The 24,267-nt window shown below is 41.9% G+C and overlaps 1 protein-coding gene across 2 annotated transcripts in view; it reads right to left on the bottom strand.

Moving 5' to 3' along the window:
* The window catches only part of LOC309531939 (glypican-5-like), a 407,839-nt gene that overhangs the window by 276,818 nt on the left and 106,754 nt on the right, over positions 1-24,267 (bottom strand). For both annotated transcript variants that reach the window (XM_082221811.1, XM_082221812.1), the window contains exon 3: positions 7,061-7,755. In XM_082221811.1, coding sequence (XP_082077937.1) covers positions 7,061-7,755 — 695 coding nt within the window. The remainder of the gene's footprint in view (positions 1-7,060; positions 7,756-24,267) is intronic.

Here is a 24,267-nt window from a genome sequence, read left to right as displayed (position 1 = left end):
CAAAAAATCAAAAAATAAAACCAGATGGAGAATATTACATCAGTGCTCCAGCATCTGTAAGCTCCCTTGTCTTCCATGCAGAATTGAAAGTTTTGACTTTAAAGCCCCAAAAGTTTTAAGATTAACACGCAATGGAGATCAAATGCTTCTATGTGTCCTGTCATAATCTCCAAAAATCCAGGGCCAAGATCATCAAGAATACCCTCTGAATGATATTGCGCTAACTTTGGGGAGTTTGAGTTAGGCCTGATGAGCTGTTGGAGATCCCCCCCTTTTAATCCGATTTATTTTTATTCCATGTAAATGTAGTCTCTAAGCAGGACCTGGAGTGAACCTGGAGTGAACCAGCATGGATTTAAGGTGTATAGGCAAAGTCACTGAGAGAGACTGCATGCTAGCTTGACTCAGGAGCAGAATACTCTTAAGTGGAGCTACCACTCGCTCTCCTCCACGGCCATCTCCTTTTAGTTTTGCTCTACACAGTTCAAAAGCTTTACAACCGACTCTGTCCAATGCTGAAGAATGTTTATACATCTACTGGGAATAGAGCAGCTAGATTGCTGAGGCTGATGACATAATTATGTCAACCACAAAGAATTCTGGGATTACAGCTGTAAAGAAATGGGTCTGAAACCCTTTCTGAGAACATTCAATTTGGATGGGTGGAAGAACTAATGACTCCATTAAAACAGAAGTAATGCCGTCTATATATAAACTTGCTTATGCAGGATTTAAGGAAGCAAACAAACAATGCTGTTATTTGGAGTCAGTGTTTCGTGACCATCAGCTAGGCTGGAAAACTCGTCTCCAAGTCTGTCAACACAAAAATGTTAACAGCAGTAAATTTACCACTTGAAAAGCAAAGCAAAAGAAATGCCAAGGAATGATAACATAGCATCTATATCTAGGGAGGTTCTGCTTTTTGGAAAAAGTGGATCACTGGAATTCCTACAGTGGGCCCCACCAGTACTACGTTCATTTTGTCCATTCAGCTCCTACTTTGCTTTCCTTCTTAATCCCGTCTCTAGTGGTTTTAACCTGTAAAATACCTGTCAATCTTCATTCAAACTCTGTGAGCTAAATCATTGTTATTATAGACTGAAGTGAAGCAATGAATTGCCAATGGCGGCCCAGTGAACTAGAGGCTGAGCAGGGATATGAAGCCCATCAACAGACACAAATTCTGTCTCATGCTGCCCCACCTAATTTTACCTCTGGCCACACCCACTACTGCCATATAGCCCTGAAAACACTGCCTGTTCTTCATAGCCCATCGCAGAATTCCAAGATTGTTTTGGATTATCATTGTTTGCCTGGTTAAAGCAATCATTTCAAGAACATCTCCTATTAGCTGGTCGAGAAACCTGAAACCAGACCCTGATCATTTGCTACACTCTTTCCTCCGGGCCTGTGACTCCCTATTTTCTATTTCAAAGTGAATAATTCTCTCCTTCCCACTGCAACAACTTGTCTAAAGGGATTGAGGCTTCTTACATTCCCTCATCTCATACTTTGTTTGTCTGTCCTCAGATCCCTCCACCCCAAACAGCTGGTCGTTCCACACACTTTATGGGAGTGTAGCTTGCTGTTCAACTAAAAGGCAGCTGGAAATATTTTATATAGTGGGTGTTGTTTGTGGTGGAGGGGGGTGGAGAGTGATAGAAAGATTCTTGTTCTTCAGACATTGCCTTGATTTGTGCTTAAATCAGTCAATAATGCAAACTGGTCAGAAGACACGAACTAGTTTTTCTTTTCTACATTATTTCCCACACTATCAACACATGCCACAGCTTACACGAGAAGGACTCAAGTGCACTTTGAAATGCAAAAACGGTCTTATTAGTTTGGTGGAAAAAAATTGACATCCTGGTATGCCCCACACAGGAACCTACGGTCTGCAAATAAAAACATCCTGAAGGTCCCAGGCCACAGAGAGGTTAGGCTGGCCTTAACTAGAGCCAGGGCTTTCTCGGTGGAACGCTCTGTCACAAGAGACTAGGGCCATGCGGGACCTGACATCTTTCCGCAGGGCCTGCAAGACAGAGTTGTTCCACCAGGCCTTTGGTCAGGGCGCAGCCTGACTCCCTCCTCTGGCAACCTGCACAGAATTTTGCTTAACGGTTGCCATTAATTTGATTTTAATTAATTTTTATAATGAAATGTTTTTAGAATGTTGGATTATTTGATTGTTTGATTATTTGATTGTTGTTAGCCGCCCTGAGCCCGGCTTCGGCTGGGGAGGGCGGGATATAAATAAATTATTATTATTATTATTATTAGGGACACGGGTGGCGCTGTGGGCTAAAGCCTCAGCGCCTAGGGCTTGCCGATCGAAAGGTCGGCGGTTCGAATCCCCGCGGCGGGGTGCGCTCCCGCTGCTCGGTCCCAGCGCCTGCCCACCTAGCAGTTCGAAAGCACCCCCGGGGGCAAGTAGATAAATAGGTACCGCTTACCAGCGGGAAGGTAAACGGCGTTCCGTGTGCGGCTCTGGCTCGCCAGAGCAGCGTTGTCACGCTGGCCACGTGACCCGGAAGTGTCTTCGGACAGCGCTGGCCCCCGGCCAATAGATGTGAGATGGGCGCACAAACCCCAGAGTCTGTCAAGACTGGCCCGTTCGGGCAGGGGTACCTTTACCTTTACCTTTACCTTTATTATTATTATTATTATTATTATTATTATTATTATTATTATTATTCCTGAGCCTTTGGGAAAGGACAAGATAATAAAGCAGAAAAAGAATAGAACAAATGAAAACAAAGGTGGACTAAGGTGTGTACTGCCGCAGAATAAAAAACGAGGTGAGACACTATAACTCCATAGCACAGAGGAAGAGAAGCAAAAGTCTCAAAAAGTGATGGCAAGGGTCAACAAGCTAAGTCAACCTATCTGGCACCACAGAGCATGGGGGATTTCTTCCAGTAGGACACACAAATTAAGATTCTAGCCGACGAAACATAAAATAACGGCTGTGATTGCTGAGGCTGCAGACTGTAGAGGACCTACATTAGCTGAAGTAGTTGGGTAGAAGCCAGCGTCATTGAACAAATGGCACGGCACAATAAAGAGAAATGTACTGAGCCCAAGAGTGGTTTAATATCTTAATGGCAACCTTTCACACATACCACAAGCAGGTATTAAAACAATCTCCCTTGACTTCAATGGGAAAGATATTTCTGCAGTTCAACATAAAGCGCGTCTCCCCTTGTCCCCCCTTTGCCTGCAAGTGTGGTGAGCACTTCTGCTAAGTACAGTAAATGCTTTACTTAACCTTTTTCCCCGACAAAGTAAAAATAGCCAACTTTCCATTATTCACTGCCAAGTTCTCAATTAGCAAAAAAGGAATTCTTTATGTTAATGCATAGCCTTTGCCTAGCTATTTCAAAAATGTTAACCGTTTCCTAAAAAGTGAGCCCGGCTGTTAATGAAAGCTGCCTCAGGGTAAATGGAAGCTACCAGCCTGGGTTGTTTTCTTTATTTGAAGATGTTTTCCATAACTACCATATTTCTCGTTGAATTATACCAGGTGCACAGTTGGTTGCAAAAGTGGATTTCATGGAAGAAAGGCACACAATTCCTGAAGCAGGAATGGAAATATATTAAAATACTTCTGAAAGATAATATATTTTAAAATATTTTTTTTAAAAAAAAAATGCTGAAACTGAATAGAATGGAATTATGTGTAAAGACATGGCGAAATGGCTTAAATGGACAGATCTGTTCAACTCTTAATTTAACTTAAATGTTAAAGCAGCTATTCTAGTCTGTGAGTACCAGCTTTTTCAAAACTCCAGCAAACCAGACAGATTATGAATTTAGCTCTTGGATTCTGCCAGCTAAAAGCTGTAAAATTATTTGGTCACAGTGACGAGCTGTTCAAGGCATACTCTCCAAGCCATGGCATAGGAAAAAGGCTGCCTCTCCTTGCTCCTGTGAGCTCTCGGAATGTGACAAGCTTCTTGGCTAGCTAGATGCAGCCACCATCATGAGCTGAATTTAGCTTTTGACTCATCACTCCAAAGCAGCCTCGGTTAGAAATGAATTGCTGATTTATAGAATTGTAGAATTGAAAGGGACCAAAAGGATCATCTAGACCAACACCCTGCAGTGCTTGAACTCACGACCCTGAGATTACGAGTCTCATGCTCTATTATCTGTGCTATTCCAGGCTAATGGTTTTCTAAAATATTAATTCAGAGGGCTGTATCAAATTCTGACAGATAACATAAACATTGGGTCTAATGCACTAAGTTATGAATATTAAGAAGTGCCCACAGGATCAAACCCAAGACCTATCTGTTCCAGCACTGAGATTCCTACAATGGCCAAAAAGAAGGCTCCGGGAAGCCCACAGCAGGCTGTGAGGTGAACAGCACTTGCACAGTGTTGCTCCTGAACAATTGATGTCCCTGGAGAATATAGCCATCAATATCCAATGATAGCATTCTCAACTGTGAGTTTGTTTTAAACCCATCTGTGTTGGTGATCATTGCCACATCTGGTGGCAGAGAATGCCAAAGTTTAACCGTGTGTGTGTGTGTGTGAGAGAGAGAGAGAACTTCATTTTGTGTGTCATGAATCAAAGTTAACAGTAGCTAACTAGGATAATTTAAAATTTGTTCGGGGCTCAATCCCCCCTAACCCATTAGACCAGAGGTAGGCAATATTTTTGGTTCCCACCTTGTGGGCCAACTCTGAGCCAGCTGCAGTTGGGGCTCAGGCTTTTAAAATAAGATTAAATCTCAGTCTATTATAGTGTGGCGGCTGGAGTGCCAGACTAGGATTTGTGATACTCAGCTTCAGATCCTCACTCAGCCACAAAGAACACTGAGTGACCATGGCCTCAACCATTCAGCTGCGGCCGCCTCACATATACGGAAGAACCATGTATGATACCGTGACTTCTTTGGAAGGAAGGTAGGATAATAATACACTAAATAAACACATATTGGTAGTATCTGTAGTACACTTTTTGCAAACTACAGTGAGGGTTTTTTATGAAAAGAAACAATGAAGGAGTATAAATATTATTAAATAAATATGCTCTCTCTCAGAACTAGAAAATAATTACATTGGACATGTCAGGTGGTGTAATAGTCACTGTGACTGGCTGTTAACCAGAAGGTTGGTGGTTTGAGTATTCCCAGAGCAGGATTCTTGCATTGCAGTGGGTTGGACTAGATGACCCTCGGGGTCCCTTCCAACTCTATGATTCTCTTACTTCTATCGTTGTTCTTTCAGCTGCAAGTCTATAGTAGAATATCATCCAGGTAGACCAATGGCAGTTTCCATCTTAATTTCTTTCTCTATCCCTTTGAGTCTTTTCCATACCCCAAACCAACAGAATAACCAAAGTTATGCAATGAAATTACCCTGTCCAAAGCCATGTGATTTATTTTTCTTTGCATTCTTCCAGATTAGCCTAATCCTTGTTTTGAGTCCAGTTGCCATGTTGCTATGTTGACAGTCATGCTGCACTTCATGTAAGAATAGCCAGCTGCCTCAATAGTAATTCCTATAATTTCTGACCTATACTTCAATCTTTCATATAGGACTTTTCAGTTTATGGGCTCGTGTATTATATATTGGCAATGTGGTTTTAAAAACAACAACAGTATGGTGGAAAAAAATGAACATTGCACTGGAACAGTCTTATTCCTCAGTAAAAATATTCCATAGAGCAAAAGTACATTTTCTATTTTGAGCGCTAGCCTCATTTCCAAAACTGAGTTTCTGAAATCTTGATAGCTGGAATTAAAAGAAAGTGTTTCACCTAAAAAAACTTTGTGCAAATGTCTTAAATGGTGGGGGGAGTGGGAGGTGAATCATGTAACAATCCCTCAGTGTGCCAATGGAAAGTTCTGGAAGTAAAGAGCTGAATCTAACAAATTTATCCTGTTAGTGCAAGGGCTTCTGCTTCTGCGATGGAACCTCCCCCCTCTCTGCTCCCTTCACATACCCCAAATCTGTTCAGGGTTTCCCAAAACAGTCTGGAGCAGATTTGGGAAGAGCACAGAGGATGCACAGGAAGAGGAGAGAGAAAAATAGTTTCATTACACAAGGAGAAGCCTTTGTGCTGATGAGGGAACACCTTGGATGTAACCCAAGGTATCTACTTTAAGTAAAGTAGTAACTGGTGCTAAATATGGGTTTCTATTAGAGCTGTCAGCACACATTTTAACTATTCATCTGCCATAAAAAACAATTTAGCAAATAAATAACTTAGTATATTGCATGTTTTTATATTGTAAACCGCCCTGTGAACTTTGGATGAAGAGTGTTATATTACCAATATCTCAATGTAGGTGCCTTTTTACATATACTGAAGGAAATGCAAAATAGTTTAACATTTAATAAACAGAAGCTACTACTAAATGCTAGAAGAAATATTATTGTATTTGTCATTCTCCATTACAGTGAAACACTAGAAGCAAAAGAGAGAGCTCGACAATTACATAGTCATGCACTTAACATGCAGTTCATTGATTAACATCCTGCTGCTCATGGTCACTTGATATTTTACTATTCACTTTATGGTTTGTGGTTGGCTTTTTCTTAAACTATTGTTCATGTGGTCATTAGGATGTGATTATGGGGGGTTAATGTTTTTGTTTGCCATTATGCTTTTTATGTTTGTATTTTTAATACTGTAAAGTATATTTTTATATTTTTGTGTGTGTGTGTATTGTGTGTGTGTGGTATTTCTTTTGTAAATGAAAAGTGGTATTAGAAATATATATGATCCATCAATCAAATCTAGGCCTTCCTTGATTATCTCACTGAACTCCAGTTTTTTCTGTGGAACCATCATGACTACTAACATTCTGATTTACACATACTCCTCCTCAATAAGTCTCTTCATTTCCTTTTGAAAGATTCCTCCGTGTGAGCTTTTTACCAATTGCCTAATATAGATAGGCATGTGAGAAAGAAAAAAGGAAGAAGGCACCATCAACAACTGATATTTGCCTAAGCAGTAATAAACAATAGTTAGAGACAATGCACACACCAAAGGATAAAGTAGCAGCAAGAAGTTGAAAACAAATCTGAACATAATACTTACAGTTGCAGACAGGTGGGGTCCATTCAGCTGGGCATGCAAGATGGCGTCATTGATTGAATTCCGGATACCCAAAAGTGCTGCTTCTAGATCATGCGATCCAGCCATTTCGTTAGTGAGATACTCCAGGGTATAGATATATTCCCTCCACTGAGAGTCCAGTTCAGATATGCTGGCAAAACAGCCCCTCATGACATTGAGACAATATCCTTCACAGGGTCTGATCAGAGTCAGACCTTGGCAATGTGGGCAATACTGCATCTTCACTAGGGCTCTGCTGCATTCCTTTGTCAACGTGGCGTGTTCAGTAGCATTCAGTACTTCAATGCCTATACCCAGGGCCTGATTGAATGTCCTGCTTGCCCAAAGAGACTTTTCCAACTTTGTAACTGCTTCTTTAGAACAGAGTCCAAATGGATTTATATCTTGCCGCGTTAGCCGCAGGCACTCTGTATACTCCTCGGACAGACTCGCCATGCCTGGGTTGATTAGGCGGCTGTAAACCAAAGGGAAGAGGCTGTCGAAGAACCGGAAAAGCACACTTTCCACTGTGGTCTGAGCGCCCAAGAGGTAGAGAGAGATGTCTGTAAAGAGCTCTTTGACAGGCTCTGCTGCTTCCTTTGACATGGATCTGTAGACAGTCTCAAACAGAGAAGTCGTATGGTTCTCAGCAAAGCGAAGCAAGGACTCAAAGGCCGCTGCAGGAAGAAGAAAAAAGAAACCTTAAAAAGGTGAAGAGAAAAATTGGCTCTTCCTTGTCCCAGATCAAAAACATGGATTATAAAATTATGCACTTATTACTCAAGTGGTTTCACATTATTGCACTCAAAGGTAGAGATCCCAATGATTTCAACTGGTTTTTCAAGATGGTTCAACAGTTGCTTGATGCACCCTACTCATGTGTCATTCATGTGCAAGGGATAAGCATGTGGATCAGGGGAGTGCTTTTAGCCCTTCCCCAACACCATGTCTTCTTTCATGTGGTTGTGTGCAAAAGAAAGCCCAGTGTATGAGCTCCAAACTCATCAGTAAGGTCTAGGACACATACACAGGTCAGGCCGTGAGCCTTCCTAACACACAACCAGGCACAACACGTGGTTATTGTAAGAAGTTGACATGTTGGAGAAAGGCTGAAAGCGCAGCCACCACGCCACATGCTTCTAAAACAAATAACAGAAGATGAGGCAGCGAAATCTATGAATGGCTAGAAAGGCTCCCTTGCAAGTGGAATACTGGGAGCATACCTTTAAGCCAGCACGATTCATGACACTTACCACAATGGTAGAGTGCATGCTTCTCATGCAAACAGTCCCAGCTTCAATCCCTGTCATCTCCAGGTCAGTCTGGGAAAGACTCCTAGGAAACCTTGATGTGCTGCTGCCAGTCAGTGTAGACAATATCAAACTAGTTGGACCCATGGTCTGACTTGAAATAAGGCAGCTTTCTATGTTCCTGATCGTGTTCTTTCCCTAGACATTTTCAGAACTGTCAATGGCAGGCTATTCCAAGAATAAAATGTCATACATCCGACAGAGATTCACATTGCCTGGGGGAAAATATCTATATAGACCCAAAAGTAACTTCTGAAATAGTCCTCAGTCACATGTCTATGTGGGTTCTGGAGCAGTTAATTGATCAAGTGGGAAAATGGCTGCTTTCTCCATCACTTTGGGCATTGTTTTTTTCAAAACACAGGCATGAGCACAAGGCTGACACTTGGCATCTCTACTGCCGCCCATGCAAACATCTCTAATACAGAAAACAATAGATATCTAAGTGATTCCAATGAAGTCACCTTGCAACATGCACCACATATTTACAATTAAAGCCCCTCTACACATAACAGAAGTTAAGAGAAGGGAAAAGCGGCGCAAGGGCAGAGGGAATGGATGAGCAGAAACATGGCTGCTTTGTTTCCTGCTGAATTATGGGATTTAAAGTTATAGGTACTAAGTGTTCAGCTGGCAGTGTGGCATGCTATACCATTGATGAGAACGACCACAAATAATGAACATCACAGCATGCCAAGTCTGTCAGCTGAAGCAGACTTAATATTGTTACAAAACTTCAAAGCAGCACTAACCATTGATACTTTCATAACCCTTATGAGACTATAGTAATTTGCAACGCTGAATGGTACCAAAATCCAAAGAGTTCTACCAAACCCCCCCCCCCAAGAACCTCCAGAAAAACACAGATTCAGAAAACTCCATTCCCACACAGAGCTTTGGCTTGCCCATTTTCAACTTCAGACAGGCTTTTACAACCAAGCTGTAAAATTCTGAAAATGGGGTTTATAATGGAAAGACTGACACTGTGATAACTGTAATATCGTTAACAACACCGCTCTGCTCCAATAAAACAGTTGGTATTTGCCAAGACATCTCTATTTAATTTTTTTCCCAAGTCTAAGTGAAGTCTAAAAACGTTTTATTTGACAGGGGAGGAAAGCAAGCTAATCATTTAAGGCAAATATGTCAATAAAATAAAAATAAAATTCACCAACGTCTGAGCCCTCCATCATATATACCCATCACATTCATCTTCCAGCTGTCATTTTCAAATATACTTAATAGAGACATGGGTTTGTTTGTTTTTTGACAGATACAAAGAAAGCATCACATTCTATGCTACAACTAATTCTGCACCTTCAGACTGTCAACACCAGGCATTATTTCAACCCACAGAACTTAAATAAGGATGATCCTAAATAAAGAATTGGTCAGGAACACCTTACATGTGGAAGAAATGAGAGGATACCAGGGCAACAAATGGTTTACACATGTACGTAGGTGAATCACTTTATGACTGTATGTGTGAACTGTCACAGAAAGACTTGGAGTGATAGTTACCATGTCTCTGCAGCACCCAGAGTCAGTGAGAGAGAAAGGTATGCCTCTGCTCAAATATTTATATTTATTTGTTTTCCCCGACGATCTGTATACCACATAATTACACTTTCTCTAAGTAGTGTACAGGAAAGCTCACTTCAATGGAGCTAAAAATGAGTGGACTGCATTAAATCAGAAATCAATTTTCTAGCTATTTAGCTAGTTATCTCCTTAACAAAAGAGTGTCAGGACCATTGAAAGGGTTCTCCAACAGTACTTCAGATTCTATGAATTCTCTCTTGTAAAATCTCCCCATCTTACAACTATATTTGTGTGGAAGGTGAAAAAAGAAAAGTTCTCAGTATGGCAAAGCTCATATGGAGCAGTGATGAGGCAATGAATTAATTTAATGCAAATGTTGTTTGCATTAAGTTAGAATTAATACAAACAACATTCATAGGCCCGTTATTAATATTTGGGACATATGGGTTGGTCCAATTAAAGGTATTTATTTTCTAAGTAAGGATTATTCTCTGAGGATCTTTGTTGCTATCTGTGGGAACCTCCCAGCACATACTTCTTTCTCCTATAAAAAGATTATTATCACCATTATTATTTTATTTATTAAATTTGTATACCACCCTTCATCCAAAGATCACATTATGAGGCAAAAGTGAAAGGAAAATATCAACCATGTTACATATTGTTTTGTGCCATCAGAGGAAATAGTTTCTATTCTTCTAACTATAAATTGAGGGAACTGAAATGAAATTGCAACATGTTTTGGAGAAGACAAGATTTACTCTTAAGCATGTGTACATACTTCAGAAAGCACCCCCTATTTGTTTGTAATAAGAAAAATGAGAACAGCCACATATTCACCATCTGTAGTCCTAAAGGCATATTGTTTTTTCCATAGTTACAAGGCACCAAGAAATAGTTTCAGACAATCAAATTACTGGAATGATATTTCCATCCCTCTAATTAGGTATAATGGTGCTATGTGCAGATGAATAACTTCTGTCACACACAAAAGAATTCCGCTCTGATTTGTACAAAGGAGGCAACTTGCCATCTTGTTTTGGAGTTTTATTAATGATGCACTTTCAATATACCTCCCAGAAACCTTGATAAGCAATTTATCAAAGCAACAATCAACCTTGTTAGAAACAGAGGGTGTCAGCTTTCATTGGTGAATGTAGAAACCTTTACAGCCATTGAAGAACGGCAAAATCACATGTATAAAATGAGCAAACTGTGCACTTCTTTTAATTGGAAGGCCCTAAAATGTGCCCCCTGGACTTTTAATTATTAGACAGACTGTGCCCCATGGCCGACTCAAAATGTACACATTCCAACAACTGATAGTGCCAGCTTCTCTCAGTGCAGCACCTTAGTCATAGCGAGGGATGAGTGAACATGTTGATTTTGGTTTCTCTCAGTTTCTTGTTTTTCCAATCTTAAATTCAGTTCTCAACATCAGCTTGTGGTTTGTCTTTTTTAGCTGGAGAACTGCACTGTGAAATTCAGAGAAGTGTGAATGGTTATGCTTGGTTTGTGAATTGTTATGAAAAGTGCAGATTCAGTAAATTTGCCTTCAAATGTGAACTGAATCAAATTTCTTCTTCAGCCTTAGACAGAAGATTATACGATGTGATGAAACAAGAAGTTTCAGATTAAAATCTCGCTTCTGTCACCAAATGACTAAGCAATGATTGAGATCCTTTGGTCTCAAACCCCCATCTACGGTATTGAGATAATAAGGCTGATGCTGAGATAATGCTTAGATAATGTAAATGATTTTATAAGGATTACTAATATTTCTTTTGAGCGGTCAAAATAAGCTACATAAATTTTATTCTGCATGTGTGTGTGTCTTTCCTACTGCTATTGGCTAAGTTATGTATAAACGACACACTGGAAATCAAACAGCTCTTCTGGAAATACACTTTTCCATGAAAGGAATCTTATCTTTACAGCAAATGACTTTCCTCACCACAAGAAAGGTGGATTGCAGCCAAGTAGCTATAACAACATGAAACCCACTTGGTGTTCTTCAAAAACAAAAGGAAACCAAAGGCAAAACCCTGCCCACAGACACATAGTTTAGGTAAGATGAAAGAAAGTTGGAATGGAAGGGAAGGGAAGAAAATGTGAATTGTCAACTTCTGAGCAATGAAAAGAGAATCAAGAAACAATGAATAACCAAGAGGAATTTTTAGAAGAGTCTTGGGGGTGGGGAGAAAATCAATTATTTTATTTATTATTTATTAAATTTATATCGTGTCCTCCTTCCCAAAGGAGCCCAGGCTGGAAAACACACAAGCAGTAAAAGAATATTAATCTAAAAACCACTGCAGTGCAGATGCAGACTGGGAAGGATCTCAACTTGAAAGGCTGGTTGTAAAAGGAAGGTCTTCAGTAGGTACCGAAACGACAACAGAGATTGCATGTGTCTGATATTCAGGGGGAGGGAATTCCAAAGGGCAGGGACCACAACATAAAATGCTCAATTCCTACATTGTGTGGAAATGACTTCCTGATAAGATGGTATCTTCAGGAGGCCCCCAATTGCAGAGTGCAATGATCGACTGCATATATAAGGGGTGAGATATTCTTTTAGGTATCACAGTATCAAGCTGTACAGGGGGGGTTTATGCACCCAAACCAGCACCGTGAACTTAGCCCAACAGCTAATTGACTGCCAGTGGACAAATATTAGGCAGGAGATAATGCCATGCATATGAGATGCCCAGTGCCTACATGGTCTGTTGTGCTTTGTCTCCAGTTCTTTAGTATATAACTTGCCACTGAAGTTCCCTTGAGTACACTCCCAAATTAATCTTGCTCAAACTGTTTGTACATGATACATACATAATGCAGCCAGGTGATCTTCCCTCCAGGCACTGACCGCCAAACCCAGCAAGTTTGATCTATCATATGCCATCAGACTATGCTATTTTATAGATATTATCTTGCAACTGTTTCCACTGGAGTAAATGCTAATATTTTCTGTGCTAATACAAATAAAATGTTTTGCAGCACATCAGAGATCCACTCACAACAAAATACAACAAAATTTGGGAGGCTTTTGGACCTTGAGTCTAATTGGTTTTCATTTGAATCATTTGGCTGTCTCTTTAACTTAAAACAGCTCAGGGACACAGTACCTCAATGATCACCTCTCTCCATATGAGCCAACCTGGACCCTGAAATCTAAGGCCCTTTTTCATATGCCCCCCTCCATGAAAGGGTGGCCACACAAGAATAGGGCTTTTCTGCAGTGGCTCCACGTTTGTGGAATGCTCTCCCCAGGGAAGCTCTCCTGGCACCATCATTATACAGTGGTACCTCGGGTTAAGTACTTAATTAGTTCTGGAGGTCCATTCTTAACCTGAAACTGTTCTTAACCTGAAGCACCACTTTAGCTAATGAGGCCTCCTGCTGCTGCCACGCCACCAGAGCATGATTTCTGTTCTTATCCTGAAGCAAATTTCTTCACCTGAGGTACTATTTCTGGGTTAGCGGAGTCTGTAACCTGAAGCGTCTGTAACCTGAAGCGTATCTAACCCGAGGTACCACTGTATATCTGTAGGCACCAGGCAAAACCATCTGTGGCCTTTTAGTAGTGAGTGGGGTGTTTTTAATGTATTCCAGTGTTTCCCAACCACTGTTCCGCGGCACACTAGTGTGCCGCGAGATGTTGCCTGGTGTGCCGCGAGATGTTGCCTGGAGGGAGGCGGGCGAGTCGGGCGGCGAGAGGCGGGGCGGCGGCGGCGGGGAGAGGCCGCCCAGCGCGGGGCTCTCGCCATCTGCCTGCCTGGCTGCCTGCGAGCTCGGCGGGCAGTGCCTCCGTCCGCAGCGCCCGCCTCGCGGCTCTCATTCCCTGCCCCTGCCAAAGCTCACCCAGCCAAGCCGCGCTCTCCTTCCTGCCTCGCTTTGCTGCCTCCTCCCCCCCCACCCCCAAAGCTTGGAGGTTCACCGGCAAGGGGGAGGGAAAAAATTGAAACTTAAACTTTTGTGCGTCCCTCCCGGCGTGACGCTGCGTGCTGACGTCACGGGGCTGTAATGGTGGTGTGTCTCGAGATTTTTTTCATCAAACAAGTGTGCCTTTGCCCAAAAAAGGTTGGGAAACACTGATGTATTCCCCCACCCTGCTTGTTTTTAATTTATCTAGTGGGTTTTTGTTTGGTTGATTGTAAGTTGCTTCAGGTTGCCTTGGGCAAACAAAATGTTTAAATAATAATAATAATAATAATAATAATAATACAGTCATACCTCGGGTTACAGATGCTTCGGGTTGCATTTTTTCGGTTTACAGACCGCCGAAACCCAGAAGTATCAGAACGGATTACTTCTGGATTTCGGCAGTCGCACATACGCAGAAGTGCTAAATTTGCGCATGCACAGTAGTGGCAAATCACAACCCATGCGTGCACAGACGTGCAGCTGCGGGTTGCGAACGTGCATCCCGCACGGATCACGTTCGCAACCCGAGCATCCACTGTAATAATAATAATAATAATAATAATAATAATAATAATAATAATGGGAGAAATTAGCAGAGGTGCACAACTTTTTCCTTTTGGAATGTAATATAAATATAAGCGGCTTTAAAGCCTTAGCCAAGCCTTTGAATTTTTAAAATATACATTCACACTGCTGAATATTTCATGAAAACAGGTCAAAGTCATCCTCCAAGGAGAGAATCCTGTTTAAACATTTTATCATGTGCTCACAGCATGCTTGACATCGCAGCTGATGTTGCGTCTGTGATGCCCAAACACAGCTGATCAAACACAGCTCACCTCTGGAAACTTCATGTCTCAACTGCTGGTCTTTTAAAATGGAGATGAGCCAAGTCATTACAAGATTCCACACTCTCTTTGACTATGCATTGGAGGTAGAGGGAACCTCCATGCTGAGCAGATAATGAGTTTGTACCTTGGGGAGCTCAGCTGACTTCCAACATTAGCAGACAATAAAACTGAAACAATGCCTAATGCATGACGCAGAAAAGATTACCCCCAAATTACATACTTCTCTCCCCCATAGCATGCTTATTCAGATTATTCAGAATACTTTAGCACAAAACATCACATTCTCAAGGGATGGAGTCATTATGATAGAATGGGAAGGGGGAGCTTCTGTGTCAGAGTCCTTGCCTCAGCTAGGATGTAAATGGATTGAAGTGAGATTTATTTTGCCCTAAAAGGGGATAAAACTAGGCGTGTGTTTTGATTTTAGGTTTTCCGTTACCTAACTCCACTTGCTTTACACCTGTGCAAACCAGAACCAGATGCCCAGCATTTCGGAAACCCAACTTTATAATATCCACAGCCCTGGGAAAGTGTAGTGGAAGATAAGAGAAAGGGCCCCTGGGTCAGGAAGAAAGTGTTATCATAAAGTCTACATATGACTTCCATATGATGTATGCAAAGAAAAGGGAAAACCATGCTTCACTGGAGAAAGTAGATCTTGGCTCTGTTTGCATCAGGGGTTGGGAGCATGTCACATCCCAGATGCTGCTGGAACTCTGAGCATCCTTGACCGTGGCCCGTGATGGCTAAGTCTGACAGAAGTTGAAGTCCAACAACACCTGGAGGGAAACAGATTCCCCACCCCTGGTCTGCGTGAAAAGAGTAGTTTCATGATACAAAGTCTGCAGGAAGATGTAGCTTTTTAGATGCGGGGTGGGTTTTCCCAAGCATGCTGAGTGAAAAGTATTTTCCAAGAATACAACGGCATATAACATGGGTAATCACGGTAGCCAGGAAACTCAGTATCTGCTGAAGGAAAGGGAACTGCAGTGATATGTGCAGCCACACAGAAAAAGAGACCCACAGTTTGATGGGATTAAAATCACATTAGCTGTCTATGTTTTCTCAGACTTAAAAAGGAGAGGGGGTAACAGTGATAAAGAAACCTACACATGTCTACCTATGTAGGTGGGCACAGGATTGCAACTTAAAGTACAGTATGCTAAAAGAAGAAGAAAACACTTTGTATTTAAGGAACGTCCTCTGAAGTGAGAAGTGGTGGTTTTAATTAGGCTGCTACCTTTGAATTTCAGAAATACAGGTGTCTTGGATTATGGGAGGGCAGGTGAAGAGACAGAATACTCAATGTCAGGCACAATTCAGCACCTGTAGTTTACTGTCTTTTCAGACCCTGAAACTAGTATCTGATACAATACCGTCTTCCTAGCTGGACCAGTGGTATACTCTCTGGTTAGCAGCACTAACAATGTTAGAGACTGTGAAAACAAACATGTGCTCTTTGTTTCTTCAGTGGCCTTTTTCTTAGAGAGAATGTGAGCATGTGAATATGCATCTCTATGCTCTTACAGAGAAGGAAAATGTGAATGTGTGTGTGTGTGTGTGTGTGTGTGTGTGGATACACACTGTGCATGAGTTTAAATATGTGCATGTTATTATATACTTCTCATGCTGGTAATATGAAAATTAGCATGTTATTCTTCAATCTTTAAATTTAGCTATAGAAAGAACAAATATGTCCCAAATGTAAAAGCAGTATCAGGGCAAAAAAGAAAACAGAGCAAGCACCCTGATATTTTAAATCTCAGACTACACAGTGACTTTGAAAGAAGATGCAATGCCCAAAGACTATATTAATTACCGAAAAGAAAACAGAAAAAGAAAAGAAATAAGCAAGTACATTGATGTATTTGTTAAACATTTTCATTTCCCATAAAACCTCAAGACTACATTCTTTCCAGCTTTGTGACTGCTGACAGCAACAGATTTAAAACAAAACAGGATTTTATTTTCACAATCCTCTCTTGTTATTATAGCTTACTATTATAATACCCTTTAACATTAGCAGACCCTACTGGATGGTGCAGTTGCATGGAACTAGCTGGCAGCACAAGGTTGTTTTAAAGAACTGGGCAGAACGGTTTGAATGAAAATGCTCAGAACTAGGTGTCTTTCCACACTCTTGGTCTACCAGAGTGGTTCACCAGAAAAAAATAGAGATCTGAGCTTGGCAAAGTAGGACCATTAAAGAAACACTTGGCACTGTTGACATTTTGATTTAGTGGCAGTATGGTACTTCATGGTACTTCACACACTATTGAATGAAATATGTTATGGAATTACAACTGCACTTGCCTTGTTTTTGCTTTTGTTTAATGAGAGAAACACAGTTGGTTGGTGTGTGTCCTTCTGTTTACATATTTCAAGAGACACTCTGGCTATAGTTGTCCATGCTCTGGTTGTGCTCACAGGATACCGCAGGAAGTAGGGGACGCAAGAATCTCTCAAACACTGGGAATGGGTTTAAATGACCTCACTTTTATGGGTTACAGCATTCACAGTTCAGCATGGCTTAGCACAGGAAAGGTACAATGGACAACCTAACTATGTGGCCACTCTGCTCATATGCTGGAAGGCAAGCTTGGGCCCAATACCATCATCAACCTGGGAGAGTTGAGGGCATGCTAGCCTCCAAGCTAGGCATAATGCATTTTTGAGCACTGTTTTCACAAACATCCATGGTGTCAGGCATACTTCCTCCTAACATATGTTTTTTCTCTCTCTTTTTACACATACTTATTTGCAGAACTACATCACAAAATTTGGAGAACTGCAAGTTTGGAAAGACAGCTATCTTTCGGTTAGCATGAAAAACTGACCTGAAGAAATCTCTCCCCTATTCCTATTTGAAAAGTAATGTGGGTAGCAGCCTCTTCTGTGGTGCTTCCCTACACAGGTAACACCTTCTTCCCCAGAAAGGCTTGCTACTTTAGAAAGGTGGTGGATTAAAGCAATTCTTTTCTCCTGAACTTTTAAACTAAAAGAACAAGGATGATGTTTTATAACCACATCAAAGTTGTTTTATGTTGTTGGATTTTATTGCTGCTTTATCTTGTTTCATCTTGTTTGGCTTGTTTTATAATTCTGCTATTGCATTTTATAGCTTTCCCTTTTTGTATTCTACTTTACTTTTCTCTGTATCCTTGCCTTCTGAAGGGTGGGGTGTTTATTTATCCAAACAAATATCACATAAAAACAAAGAATGAAATACATAAAGTATGTTTTCTCATGGAAGATGAGCAGTGTTTGGAAATGGTACCTAAAGACCATGGAGTCCTTAGGAAGTCCAGTCCTCTGTGTATTTACTTGAAGACAAGGCCTTGAGTGGGACATATTCCCAACTGAGCACATAGAACCACAAATTAAAGAAACAAATTGTCTTACCAACTTGATGTGTTTCCATGCAGTCTTCGTAGCAGTCTCTCTGTACAGCCTTTTATAATTGTCGTGGCCACTTGCAAATGTGTAATGAGACTGCAATATTAATAATCTATGACGAGAAGGCTGGGGTTTCCCATAACAGGTTTGATTTAGTGATTTTAGCCTTACTTTGTGCCTCTCTATCCCCAGTGTCATTACCAAAACCATACTTCTTAGACCTTTATCAGCTGAATGAATCCAGGACTAGTATAAAATATTTCCCATTTGATGAAGCCAATTTTGTGTCTAATTCCAGCCTGCTGCTGCATCAAAGTCAATTGACCGCGTAAGTGTCAGGAATCTAAATCTAGTGTTGGCACCGAGGCAATGAGATTTGTGGTTCAGCAGAGATGTGAATGAGTGTGGACTCGTCCATGTAAAAACATTCTCAGGCATAGTAATGCCAGGGAACAAAAAGGTCAGTGAAACTTGTGACCGGCTGACTTGGACTTCCAGGAGTGTGTGGGACTATGATTCTCCACCATGTGCCTCTTTTGGCACCCTTCAAATACCTGAACCATTGTGCATCTGTAAGTAAACAGTTATATTACAAAGTCACTGCAAGTCTCCATTAGTCTCTTTCAGGAAGGAAACTGACCCTGCAAAATTGCTGTGGGAGTGTCCTAAGGCAGGAGGGGAGAAGCAAGCAATTGCCAGAGAACTAGCCCCACTCCTTCCTCCTAGTCCAGTGCTGAAATTTTCTCCCATTTTTTCCAGACCATTTTCAATTCATGGAATAAGAAATCACATTACAATTACCAAAAGAAATTTGTTTGGTGAAATGGTAATGGTTGGGGTGTGGAGTTGTTATTGTCCTTACGTACTTTCAAGATGTGCAAAGTGTATCTGCAAGTAATATTTATTGGGTGCCTGTCCTCCAAAACCCCATGACATCCTTGGCTGGATTATCCTGTAAGTACACTTTGGTGGAGGGACGTGGGCGGCGCTGTGGTCTAAACCACTGAGCCTAGGGCCTGCTGATTGGAAGGCTGCGGTTTGAATCCCCATGACGGGGTGAGCTCCTGTTGCTCGGTCCCTGCTCCTGCCCACCTAGCAGTTCGAAAGCACGCCAAAAGTGCAAGTAGATAAATAGGTACTGCTCCAGTGGGAAGGTAAACAGCATTTGCATGTGCTGCTTTGGTTTCGCCAGAAATGGCGTAGTCATGCTGGCCACATGACCCTGAAAAACGTTGGCTCCCTCAGCCAGTAAAGCAAGATGAGCGCCGCAACCCCAGAGTCGTTCACGACTGGACTTATCTGTCAGGGGTCCTTTACCTTTACCTTCTTACACTTTGGTGGGGAGGCTATCTCTTCTTATTTGGTGATCACTCGTGGCCGAAAAAAATTGTCTTTCATGAACATGGTCTTAATGGTGTGACCTGCTGAGAGCCTGAGGGCCCTGCTCCTGCCTCTCTCCACCTGGCCCAGGGTGTGGCCTGACAGGTTTCATAAGGACTGCTTCTGCTGCCCAGCAAGCACCACCCTGCTGAGAGCCTGAGGGCCCTGCTCCTGCCTGTATCTACCTGGCACAGGGCAGCGCCTGACAGGCTGCATAAGGACTGCTGCCATACCCTCCAACATTTCTCCAATGAAAATAGAGACATCCTAAGGAAAACCAGGACAACTTCTCTAAATCAGAGCCATCCTTGGAAAATAGGGACACTTGGAGGTTCTGCGCTGCTGCTGCCCAGCAAGAATCTCCCTGCTGAAAGCCTGAGAGCCCTGCCACTGCCTCTGTCCACCTGGCACAGGGCAGGGGGTGATGTCTTTAACCTACATCCTATGCCCTTTTAAAATGTGTTGGGGGGATTATTGGGTTGTTGGTGTTCTTATTTGATTATGTATTTTGTGGTTGTATATTCTGATTTTATCCTGTGAACTGTCCTGACACCTGAGGGTATAGGGCAGCATAGAAGTTCAAATAAGAATAAGAATGTCCATAAGTGGAGGCCAATTCTGGATCCACCCATCCTTCCACAGTGGGGACTATTCTGCACCTGGCAGGTGTTCATTTGTATTTCTTTTATGTGAAGTTTTAAAAAAAGAAATTATTGCACAAGGCTTTTCCTTTTTAAGGCAAAAGGAAGAAAAGTCAGCCAGTACACAAATCAAGGACTTTCTGTAGCCAGCCACCCTAGCTTTCTAAGTAAAAATCAGGGAAGATGTCATAAACGAACTTCTCTAAATTTCTCATTTTTCTCAATATTAAGTATGTATGGTGTGATGGGAATCACCTCAGCACAAAAAAAAATTGTCTATACACACGTCCACATGTTCAAAGAACCATTAATTTGGGCAGTGCTTTTCTTTCTAAAAAATTTTTTAGGGGTACTCTATTCTCATTTTCCTACTCATATTGAAATACTGCCCCTCGATAAAGCCAAACTTAGATTCACAAAATATTTAGGGGTAGGCGTACCCCTGCACCCGCCCCCCCCAGAAAAAAGCACTGAATTTGGGCGTCTTTACTGCAGACGATTGAATGCCACAGACATTTTTGCAAATGATAGGATTACCTGAGAGAGTTGCTGTATATTATCTATTCTGGAAAATTTAGCAGGGTATTAAACATTTAAAATAATTTCAACAATTAAGACAGCGGAAAAACTGAATTCACATTTTCTAGAGATAAAAAAATATTGAGCAGAATGGTTTTTAAAGTTAAGTACCATATTTTTCGCCCTATAGGACTTACTTTTCCCCCTCCAAAAATGAAAGGTAAATGTGGGTGCGTCTTATGGGGCGAATGCAGGCTTTCGCTGAAGCCTGGAGAGCGAGAGGGGTAGGTGCGCACCGACCCCTCTTGCTCTCCAGGCTTCATGAAGCTATCTGCAACCCTCGGGAGACCGGCGCCACTTTGCGCCGGTCTCCCAAGGGTGGCGCAGAGCTGCCTGCAGTCCCGGGCTCAGCGCATTTCTCCCCATCGCCAGCCCCACAAGCTCGGGGGATAGCGGGGAGGCGGAGCGCACCTTCCCACTGTTCCCCGACCTGGTTTGGAGGCTGGCGGTGGGGAAAGCAGCGCTTCTCCCTATCGCCAGCCCCACAAGCTGGGGGGACAGCGGGGAGGTGGAGCGCGCCTTCCCGCTGTTCCCCGACCTGGTTCTTCCAGCCCCGTACCTGGGGGAAAATAATTTTTTTTCTTTATTTCCCCCCCCAAAAAAAACTAGGTGCGACCTATGGGGCGCAAAATACGGTAATAGCCTGCATATATAAAATAGAAAGACTTGCACCAAAGAAATAATCAAGCACCATTGGTTTTTATTTATCTATAGTTAAATTTATAGCCTGCTTTCCCCCTCTGGTGGAGATGCTCAGAGCAGCCAACAAAACATATTTTTAAAAACCTGTAATATCTATTTTTAAAACAACAGCACCGCAACACTACAGATAGCATGAAGAAATACTAAAACCAGCATTTAAAACCCCCACTAAAACCAGTGTTAAAAACATTTTAAACAGCATTTAAAACCAAGAGAGCCAGGACTAGCACTTAATCTACAGAGCAGTAAAATGACTTGCTTAAAAAGTAATGCCTTCAAAATGCTGGCAGTACCCGGGAGCCCTGGGCAAACAGCTTCCCTCTCCTGTATGCCCTGCCAGTGTGCCAGTGTGGTGTAGTGGTTAAGAGTGGTAGACTTGTAATCTGGTGAACCGGGTTCACGTATCTGCTCCTCCACATGCAGCTGCTGGGTGACCTTGGGCCAGTCACACTTCTTTGAAGTCTCTCAGCCCCACTCACCTCACAGAGTGTTTGTTGTGGGGGAGGAAGGGAAAGGAGAATGTTAGCCACATTGAGACTCCTTAAAGGGAGTGAAAGGTGGGATATCAAATCCAAACTCTTCTTCTGCCATGAGGGCTTGATCTCAATGTGGTTTGTTGGTTTCCTGGTTTGTTAATGTACATTAAGGTAGATCTACCCAGATCAGCTGTAACTGGGAACTCTGGCTAAGTACAAGGTGGATCCTTATGCCCAAGCCAGCAAGCAGTGAGCCAAGAGGAGGGAAAAGAGTTCCCAGCTGTGGCGGACCTTGGGGTCTCATATTTCAGCAATGCCATCTGCAACACCAAAATTCACTGCCCCCTACCTCTTCCATTCTACATCATAGTTGTGGTGCCCCCTACAATGCCCCTGAGACTCCGTGCCCAGTGCAACTGAACAATTCATGCTCCCCTAAATCCGCCTATGTTCCTAGTCCTGATGCCCATTCCTGTTGTTTTAAACAGTGGTTTATGAATCCTCAAACAATTACCTGAACCAGGCCATCAACTTAGAAGTACTATATGTTTTTAAAAACCAAACCACTTGGAATAGCCTCATAAATGACTGGGTGCCCCACATTTCAGAAAACTCTCAGCAGATGGAAAACTAGCCTGTCATGGAGAAAACACTGAACTTTCGGTGTGCATTTGGGGAAAACCTGAATTTAGTTACTAAATTGAACATATACTGGTGGTTTAAAAAATTATTTGTTCCTGTTCTACTTTTATCTTCCAGTGTTTCTGCAGCTACATATGCTGGCTATGGTAGGTTATATAAACAAATAACTGATTCTGTTTATTATTCTCTATACTGTGTTTCAGCATAATTGTATATTATTTCATATAGTGTAATTGGATAGCAGTGTTTATTCTTGTAAAAGTGAGCAGCTTAGAGTAAAGCAAATTTGTAGGAGCAGAAAAAAGGCTGGAGTCCAGATGTGGCTCAATCTATGGCATGCAAGGTTTCTTCTATTGATGGGAGAGAGAGAGAGAGAGAGAGAGAGAGAGAGAGAGAGAGAAAGAAAGAAAGAAAGAAAGAAAGAAAGAAGAAAAGTGATGTTAGTGTAGCGATTGCTAACTGGCTGTGGTTCCACGTTCAGGCCGGGGCTGATGGGAGTTGTAAGAACATCTTTAGGACACCAATTTGGCAAAGGCTGTGTTAGTATATAACTTCTGTAACAGGCAGAAACTTCTCTCCTAGAGGGAATGCGAATGTAGACAGAATTCGAAGGTTCAGGAAATGAAATTTCCATGCATCCAGATGACCCTGCTGTGCATAAAATTCTTAGAGGTAGGACAGTATTTTCAGCTGATTTGGGTTTTGGACATTGATGGAGGAGTGAAAAACAAATGTATTTAAAGATTAAGGAACAGCAGGGCAAATTTTCACCGAAGGGGGTTAAGCTGGAACTCACTGGAGCTCAGTTCTAGCACCTCTCATCTGGACGCCATTGCCATTCTACGAGAATGAGGGAGGTGTTCATGGTGAGTTCCGGTAGCTCTTTCTCTAGAAAAATAGCACCCCCCTTCAGAGGGGCCAACCATGCCTGCAAATTGTATCCAATTCTGTGAAAAACATTAAAAGTTAAAAAAGTATGTCAAGGTTCCCTGCACACCACTAGGAAGCCAGCAGTGCAAAAGGGAAACAGGAAGGGGATGAAACAGAAGGGGCAGCCTGGCAAAAATATAATGGAGCAGCCTGATTAACAGATCTGCTGGATCTTAAACCCACTGATTCCAGAAGATCTAACCTTAGGATTGTTCCCTAAGGAGGTGGGGGCAAATGAGTGAGTTTCACCCCACTCTTTCGCAAAGGGGGCTTGGCTGGCATCCACTTCATCATCTTTTAGCCATCAAATTAAGACCTTCTTTAAAATCCCCTTAGGAATTTTAATGATTTCTTACTTTGAAATAGTAATGGGAGAATCCTATGTCTTAAAACAATAGAAGGAAAGTTCTTGCTTTGCTGCTTCAACTGCATTTAAAAACAAAAACTGTGCCAAATGCTGTTGCTTATAATTTTTAATTGGTTTACTGCGTCGATTGTTATTGTTTTGTTTTCAGTTACCTTGTAAATGGTGGTGGGGTAAATATTCTGAAGGGCACCATAAATAGCAATTTAAAAATAATTCATTAGTTCTGTGCACACCAAACACTTGTCCCGCTATGAGCACAGGATAGCCTGCAGGATATTATGCATTTAGCTATCTATTGTATTAATCAGTCACTTTTACAGTAAATAAAAACCCCATCAAAGCTACTTGACCCCTCCCCCAAAAAACATATAAAAACAATTTTAAACCAGAGAAAATGTAAAACACTCATTTCTCAAAACCCTTCCCTCTGCGGAAGCATCATAGAC

This window comes from Podarcis vaucheri, assembly GCF_965113315.1.
Source record: "Podarcis vaucheri genome assembly, chromosome: 5".
Lineage (NCBI taxonomy): Eukaryota > Metazoa > Chordata > Lepidosauria > Squamata > Lacertidae > Podarcis > Podarcis vaucheri.
Note: the sequence above shows the minus strand (reverse complement) of the source record. Positions and strands in the feature narration are given on the sequence as shown.